The 8,168-nt window shown below is 46.6% G+C and overlaps 1 protein-coding gene across 1 annotated transcript; it reads left to right on the forward strand.

Annotated features, from left to right (window-relative positions):
* The first annotated feature begins 6,567 nt into the window (after positions 1-6,567).
* Positions 6,568-8,106, forward strand: POP5 (POP5 homolog, ribonuclease P/MRP subunit). The gene is made up of 5 exons (XM_074844475.1): positions 6,568-6,621; positions 6,687-6,829; positions 6,929-7,078; positions 7,587-7,670; positions 7,846-8,106. The coding sequence occupies exons 1-5, from the start codon at positions 6,602-6,604 to the stop codon at positions 7,947-7,949; spliced, it is 501 nt and encodes a 166-aa protein (XP_074700576.1). The 5' UTR covers positions 6,568-6,601; the 3' UTR covers positions 7,950-8,106.
* The last annotated feature ends 62 nt before the right edge of the window (positions 8,107-8,168 follow it).

Raw genomic sequence — 8,168 nt, forward strand, 5'->3', positions numbered from 1 at the left:
ACCAAGCAGCAGCAGGCAGAAGTCAGCTTAAGTGCCAGCTCAAACCCCCATGCCCTCAGGACGACTGGTGGAATCAGCCTAGCAAATGCAGCAAGATATTTTTTAGTTTGCTTCTGTCTTCATGGTGCACATAGTTAGGAGAAGTGACAAATATTTACAGTCTCTTTGACTCAGGTGCAAGCACATCTTTAGAAAACAAAAAATAATTGGACAGAATAAAAGCAAAAAGTCCCAGCAAGCTTCCCAAAATAGGTCAGATGCTCCCAGTGTTTTTTGTCTTCTTCAATCTATAACAGCCACTGCCTCTGGAAATCTGTTTGCACTTACTGGTCTTTGTGAGCACCCCCAGTCAGCACAGCAACAATAAAAAGAGTTGCTGTTGATTCTCCCCACCCAAATCTGCACTCATACACTGCACCCTGCTTGGGTTTTGAGGGGCTTTCACCTACTGTGCTGGTGGGCAGTGGGATGCTACAGCTAAAATTGGATCTAGGCAAAAACAGATGGGTGGGGAGGTCTCTGTCAGAGTGAGTCAGGCAAAGAGTTGAGACCCGTGTGCCCCAACTAGTCAGTGACTGACATACTCTTTGCACCAAGCTGACACTGGTACAAGCCAAGACCCTGCAAGCCAAGGGGAGCCCTGGCCGTACCCCACCAAGCAGCTCCACCACAGCCCCCCTCCTCGCCTGCTCGCATTGCTGCTGCCCTGCCGGAGCCAGGCAGCAGGCATGGATTATATAAGGTTGTTCCAGGATGACTGTCCTCTCGCCTCAGCACCACAGCTGTTGAGTGATGGATGCACTGGAAAATGTTTTTCATTGCCTCCCTCATTAGGGAGACAAGTGCTCTGCGGGAGGAATCTCTGATCCTATGCTGCTCTAGGCTGCTGGAGTTGAACATAAAGCCACGTAGAGAAAGGACTGTTCAGTATATGGCAACATAAGCAGATACATCTTACTGTAAAAGAGGACCTTGGCTTAATCTGCACATGGGAATTCAGGGGAAAGAAAAAGCAGAGAGCAAAGATCTGCAAGGCAAGCAACACTAGAAACATCATTTCTGTTTCAGAGTAGCCTCTACAACAACTCAGATGTGAAGAAGGTGGTCAGGGTAGGCTATGTTTATGCTGTTAAGAGCTTCTATTATCTCAATTATTATATTATTTAAGTTCATTATAACTCAATAATTGATTTGTAGCACCCCTTGAAGTAGAAAAAGGTTATCCTCATTTTGCCAATGTGAAACTGAAAGGGCTAGACTTTCATGCATATAAAGGTGCCCAACTCCCACTGAAATCAAAGGAAATTATGCACCTAAATATTTTGAGGATTTTTAATTAACAACAGAAATCAGTGGGGCAGTTAGGAATTTCAGGTCTCAGGCTAACCAGTCTACTAATCTTATATAATTGAAAGTGCTCTGCCCTTGTAAAAATCCTATTTTTTTTTTCTTTTTCACCTTAATTCAAATATCTCAACATAGCCTCCACTCTTTGTCAGACACCTCTACTGTCTGTGCTTACCCACGGGTGATGTACTGGTTACTAAAGAGTCATGGGTTATTTTTTAGTTTTTTTTCAAAAGCTTCCTTCCCAGATAGGCAAGCTCAAGGGTTTGTTTTGTTGTTGTCCTCCCTATTGTTTGTTTGTTTGTTTCTAATACTTTCCCTTTGGTTTACCTGTGGTTGTTCCACAGGTTTCTGGAAATTTACTGAGCAAAAGTCTCACAGCATCATCAATGACAACCAGCCTTACGAACTGTGTCTTCTGTTTAAGTGTCATCCAGCAGAGAACAAAACACTGAGTCCTGTCTCACTGGTGTGCTCTGAGATCTGTTATCTCTGAAAATACTGATCTCAAGCACGGGCTGGAAAGTGAATAAGACTCGCTGAGGCCATTCTTAAGTTTCTGCCAGTCTTTGCCATAACATTATGGAATGTTGTACGCCTCCCTATAGGTAGCAAGAAGTTAAAATCCCGCTGATGCTATGGGATTCTTTGTGAAGGAGCAATTTTTCAATTACACATAATTAATAGTAATTACCCTTTATCTTCAGAGACCAGAACAAAGAATAATTAATCCATTTTAACATCCCTGTTAAGGAGGTATTAAATATGGGTTTTTTACACAGCAGATTACATAGTAATTTACGTGGCCTACTGTTCGCTGTGTTCCTAATGCTGAAAGGAAAGAGAAAAGAGAATCCCGAACTATCTGAACTAATATTCTAGGTTTTGCCTTATTTTAATTAACTAGTTTGGAAACAGCTGTTTGCTTCTTGCAGCAGCTTGCTGCAAATGAAAAGTGTGCTGCCTACAGATCTCATAGATAGAAGCAGTTTTACTATACTTGATAATTAACAACATTCACGTGGACATTTTACTGATATTTAACATGTATCTATGAGTAAAACATTTGCAATTATTCCCATTGCAGAGCTGGAGAAAATGAAGCTGGGAAGTTCAGGGCCAGCTTCTCACTTGGCACGCCACCTTTTTGCACTGCTCTTCACACACTGTTTTTTGCTGCACAGGAAGAGGCTCCCAATTCTGTGTTCATTCTAGACAGCACATGCCAAACTCATAGACACTTACGCCCTTTATCAGATCTTAAAATTTGGCTTCAATCTTCCAAAGTGGCTTCCAATTTCCGATATCTTAATGGAAGCTCACCTTACAACACTTGGGATGTCTCTCAGAGCACACCGTCACTATTAATCTGAACTGAAATTTCCTGTTCTTGACTATTAAAAAAATAATAATCAAAGAAACGTGAATTTACTATTTTGATCTTGAGTAGTCCAAGATCACACTGCAAGCCACTGAAAGAAGCAGAAACAGAATTTGCTTCAAACACATGGTTTTGCAAGACAAATATTCCATGTGGCAGGATGACAGCAAAGATGAGGGCAGTGCTGCAGGCAGCATGCGTGGCAGCTCTGGCAGACAGACCAGCAGTCTCTGGCCCATGACAGCTTCGGTGCCCAGAAAGCTTATGATTAGTGATTACATGTAAAGGTGATAAAAAAGGACAGCTTCTATTCCTATGTTATTGATCTGAGGGATCCTGAGCTCAAAAGGAGGGAGTAGAGAGATGTAGAAAATGGGGGAGCAAAAAGGAAGGGACTGAAGGGAGGAGGACAACACCCCAAATGTTAAATGAAAGCATCTGCATGAAAGGCTCCAGGCCAACATGCTCAGAGAATGCACTCTTCTGTCTCAGTGACCTTGTGAAGATAAACTGAACAAAAAGCTTCAGGCAACATCAGACAGAGGATTTAAGATGCAGTTTTAATTTTGCCCAGATTGTTTTGTATTTTCAACTGCAGGGTTATCCGGGGATGCAATGTGCATACAGTGGAACAAAATGTAGTTGTCACCCCCAAGTCTGATACCACACCTGATGGCAAATTCAGTTCCGTGCTTCCAGGGGGAAGCAAAAAATCATGGTTTTGGCTACGCAGGGAAGATCAAATTGTGGTATCATGAAGATGGAGCACCAGTGCATCCTAATTTTACTCCAGAACGTAATTAGTTGGCTACCTTATGCATGAGCAACATCCAAGACCTATACTCCAACACAGTATTCACTGATACGCTGATTCCCTCTACTCACATTATGTCCTTGCTCTGTATCTCCAGACTGACAGCATTTTACTATGAACAAACTGTTTAATCCCCCTGTACCTCAGTTTCCTTATCTATAAAATGGAAATACCCTACCTAAAAAGAGTGCAAGGATTCACTAACGGATATATGTTTTTTCAGTGAACACATTTGCTGGTAATTTTAATTATAGCAAATACATACAAACTCTAAGAGCTGGCTACATACAATAAAACATATATATTAATCACAATGTCTACTGCAGCTTATTAAATGCAATTAATTCTATACAATACAAATGCAATCTAACATGCAATCTGGAGATTACAAATGCCATATAAATCCAAAATGAGGGTCTAGATCTTCAAGCCTGTAGAAAATGTCAAATCGTGAACTAAAATGGTAATAAAACCAACCTGGTCTGATTGGGAATAACCCCTCCACATGCACAGTACCACACGTAACAAACACGAGCTGGGAAAACAAGACCTCCTTACTCCTCCTGCAACTCCCTAGCATCACTACTTTATTGGACAATCATTGATGAACACTTATGCTGGTAAAGAGTCTTCTATCCAAAGTTCTCAAACTGCTTTACAAATCGTCTCTAATGTGTATAGACAGTGCCCATTATTTCCCCCTGTCCTTGTGTACTCTGTCCCCCATAATTTCTATTTGATAAGCTATCCTGAGGCCACATTGTCTCTTCAAGTCTGCAGGAGAGACATCCATTCTCTCTTTTGGCAGGTCTCTTGACCTACTCTTCCATTTAAATAGCATTTTCTGATTTTTTCTCTCTCAGATCTTTTCTTAGGAGACAGTTCTTTCCCACCTTGACTGTATAACTCACCATTACTTGCGACAGTTTCTTGAATCACTGATGCTGCAATCAATACAGCAAAGCTGGCAGAGGATGGGAGTGAGGAGGTGTGAAAACAAATGTGAAGATGTTGTAACCTTCTAGTCCTTGTGCTGTCAGCTCAGCATACTGTGATGTCTGACTGGACTCACATGGCTTGTACAAACTCAGGCAGTGACTGCACAGGGAGCTGTGGTGGCTCAGGGCTGTTCTGTGCATCCTCCAAACCAACAACAGCGAACTAAAGGCGATATCCTACGTGAAATGAAGCAGGACAGGGCTCTCTCACAACACTGCGCTCTCTTTGCACTGTGTCTCTCCTAATCAGCCTTCTGGACCAAAACCAGAGGCCTTCGCTATACATAGGGCCCAGTCGGTAGCACGCACAGTGCACACGTCCTATTGGATTACAGGGCAGAGTGAACTCACATGGTCTGCTTGTCAGAGACCCAGTCGTGGCTCTGCAAAGAGAAGGAAATGAGGGAGGGCATGAATGAAAGCAACCCGCAGCACAGGACAACCTGAGCCCAGACGGCAGGATGGGGGCTGCCACCAGAAAGGCAGGGGCAGCAGGCAAATACACCTTGGCAGGCACACTGGAAGGCTAAGCCAGGACCTCACTCCACAGAGAAAATACATGGAAATCTTCATGGACTTTGATATCGTTCAAAAATGTGAGACTAGCTTATCACCTAGGAGCTCACTGTATTGACAAGTGGAACAGATGACGGCTAGATCCCAGTTTGGATACTAAAACACAAAGCAATATGGCAAAGATCAATGCAATGCAGTCTCTGTCACGGAGAAAATGCTTCTATCTGCATCAGCTTCAGAAACCATCAAACTTCCCCAGTCCCTTTAATCACAGCCCCAAAGAAAAGGTCTCTTGGAAAGTCCAGACTAGACTTTGTGCTTTTTTATCCCTGGGCAACTCATATTCTAGAGTTCTCCAAAAAACATGACCCAAGAATGTGATCATGGGTGAAGGACAGAGGAGTTAATAGAGAAAGGGACAGAGCAGCAGAATAGGCATCTATTTCAGAGGGCAGAAGTTTATCACCCAGGACAGGATTTCCACTGGGTTTATCATTGTTTTCGTTGTCTAGAATTAAGGTCATTAAAGAAGATGTTTCCACTCTGAATTAGCAATGAGTTCCCACTTAATTTGTAGTGCCTCAGCGCTCCCGTGTGATTTGGCTCCAGGGACCTTGGTGTTTCTCCTGTGAATTATACGTTGCCCTAACTGGTTCTTTCTCCCACCTCACATCTTTTCCCTTATGCCCCCACTCCCCTTTCCCCAGTTTCTTCTTTTCAAAGAGCACTCCCTGCTTCCTCAGGTCACGTCAGAGATCACACCTTTGAAAATCACTATAGAAATAATTGTAAGAAGTAGCTCTGTTCCACAATTCTCCTCAAAGTACACACCCCAGATCACCCCATACCTGGAGCCTGAGGAACTGTAAATACTGGAGCAGAGTTTCGTGAGGTAGCAAAGGCAGAGCGCCCTTCCAGGGGTACAGGGGTGGCACTGGACTCTCTGCTAAAGCCCTCAGCCCCGGAAGGCAGATGGCGGCCCCACCACCTGCCACAGCCGGAGGGTGACTGCAGCACCGGGCCTGTCCTCGCCCGCCTCCCCAGGACCTTTCCGCGGCTCCAGCCGGACGAAGAAGGGGGTGAGCGCGGAACGTCCCGTCTCCATCATTCAAGACTTTTGGGCACCAGACAAAGCGGGCTGGGGTCACTTCAGTCCAGGTGGGTAGAAGCAGCACAGCGAAACGGGCTAAAGCCAAAGGACTCAACCTTCAGCAAACTCGAGGGAGACGCGGGCCCGCCGCCCCCTCAGGCCGGCCCGCGCAGCCGCGAGCCGCGCGCGCCCCCGCGCGGAGGGTACGGGAAGGCGGCGGGGTCGCCACGCGGGCCGCCCCCACAGCCCCGCCCCCACAGCCCCGCCGGCGGCTCGCGGAGCGGAGCAGCACCGCGCATGCGCGCAGCCGGCTGATGGAGGAAGGTGGGGCCATGCCGGCGGATGGGCACGGCTCTGTCCCCGCCCCTGCACGCCGACGATTGGCTGCTGTGCGCGGAGAACCCTCGCCCATTGGCTAGGAGCAACATCCGTCCCAATCGGGCGCCACCGCCGCCATGGTTCGCTTCAAGAACAGGTGAGGCCGGAGCCGGGTCCGGGCCCGTCCCCCTCCCGCTCCGCTGACGCCGCGCCCTCCCGCAGGTACGTGCTGTGCGAGGTGGTCTCGGAGGACCCGCGGTGCCGGCAGTGCATCGAGGACCGCGCGGTGGGGCTCGCCGTCAGGGACGCCATCGGGAAGGTGCACGGGGACTACGGCCTGGCCTGCTGCTCCATCTCCTTCACAGGTGCCGGCGGGACGCGCTGCCCCCGGGTCCTGGGAGGGGGGAGGCTGCTCCGGGAAGGGCCGCGGCTGTGGGCTCACCGGTGCGCGTGTGTCCCCGCAGTGAAGTACCTGAACGCCTACACCGGGACCGTGCTGCTGCGGTGCCGCAAGGACTCGTACAGGCTGCTCTGCTCCGCGCTGCCCTTCGTGAGGCAGCTGGAGAGCCGCAACCTGCGGTACCCCTGCTTCCTCAACACCCTGCACGTCGGAGGTCAGCCGGTGCCGGGGAGGGAGGGAGGGGGGAGGCCGCAGAGCTTAATCGTACCTTCCAGGCCTGCTAAAATGGAAGAACCGCAGCTCCCTGCTGTGGGTGCGAGAGACACAGCTTATGCGTCACTAATTTAGCAGCTTCCAGCAGATCTAAATAAGAAACAGGCACCAGCAGTTCGTTGTTGAAACCCTCATCAATTCTGCTTGAATCTTCATTACAGTTAACACAAAACCAGAGCGGTGAATACTATGTTACATTATTTTCTTATTTTAAAATATATTTTAGAGTATGGTATCATCCATGTCCTGAAAATTAAACCACTTAGGGCAAATAATGGGCACTACATGTCAGAAATTATTATTCCACCACTTAACCCCCACAGTGCAGGAATGAAGTCTACAGCCACTTAATAAAGTTGTTGCCTGGGGCATTTACGTTCAGAAAATATACTAGCAGCTCTGAAACACTTGGTTTTGTAGATTGTTACATATTTTTGTGACTCCTACAGGTACCATAAGAACATGTCAGAAATTTCTAATTAAGTATAATAGAAGACAGCTGCTGATGTTGTTGCAAAACTGTACAAATGAAGGTGAGTTCCTCCAGCCGCTCTCCTAAAATGCAGCCTCATTTCCTGGGGATTCTGTAGGATATGCTGGGCTACTTCTGAATTCTTGAACTAAGAAATGTTCCTTTCTTAGAAACTGATGATATTCCAGCATATGTGAAGAGATCAAGTACTGACCCTCTGTTGCTCTTTATTGCAGAGGAAAGACAGTGTATACAGAAGTCCTTGTTGAGCTGTTCCCTTACAGAAGAGCAGTCTCAAAGCGGAGATGAGGAAGATGATGATGGCACAGAGACAGACTGAATGTTACTTGTTACTGTTCATCTCTGTCCTGTACTTGTGGAATCAAGATGTTACCAGTTATCTTCAGTGTTAAGCAAGGGACAGAAAAAGCATCTGTTCGTATTTAGACTTCATTCCCCCATTCTGAGTGTTCTTAAATAAATTTAAAAAAAAATAATACAGTTTGACTTAAGTAGGTTACTTGCCTGTTTCACAGCCACCTGCACTCCTAAGGAGCGT

The sequence above is a fragment of the Strix aluco genome, chromosome 18 (assembly GCF_031877795.1).
Source record: "Strix aluco isolate bStrAlu1 chromosome 18, bStrAlu1.hap1, whole genome shotgun sequence".
Lineage (NCBI taxonomy): Eukaryota > Metazoa > Chordata > Aves > Strigiformes > Strigidae > Strix > Strix aluco.

What these genes read in the sequence shown, in the direction of transcription:
- POP5 (XM_074844475.1), top strand. Translation starts at nt 6,602, where the DNA reads ATGGTTCGCTTCAAGAACAG. An exon ending in CTGCTCCATCTCCTTCACAG is followed by an intron (nt 6,830 to 6,928) that starts GTGCCGGCGGGA and finishes GTGTCCCCGCAG; the next exon opens with TGAAGTACCTGAACGCCTAC. An exon ending in GCAAAACTGTACAAATGAAG is followed by an intron (nt 7,671 to 7,845) that starts GTGAGTTCCTCC and finishes TCTTTATTGCAG; the next exon opens with AGGAAAGACAGTGTATACAG.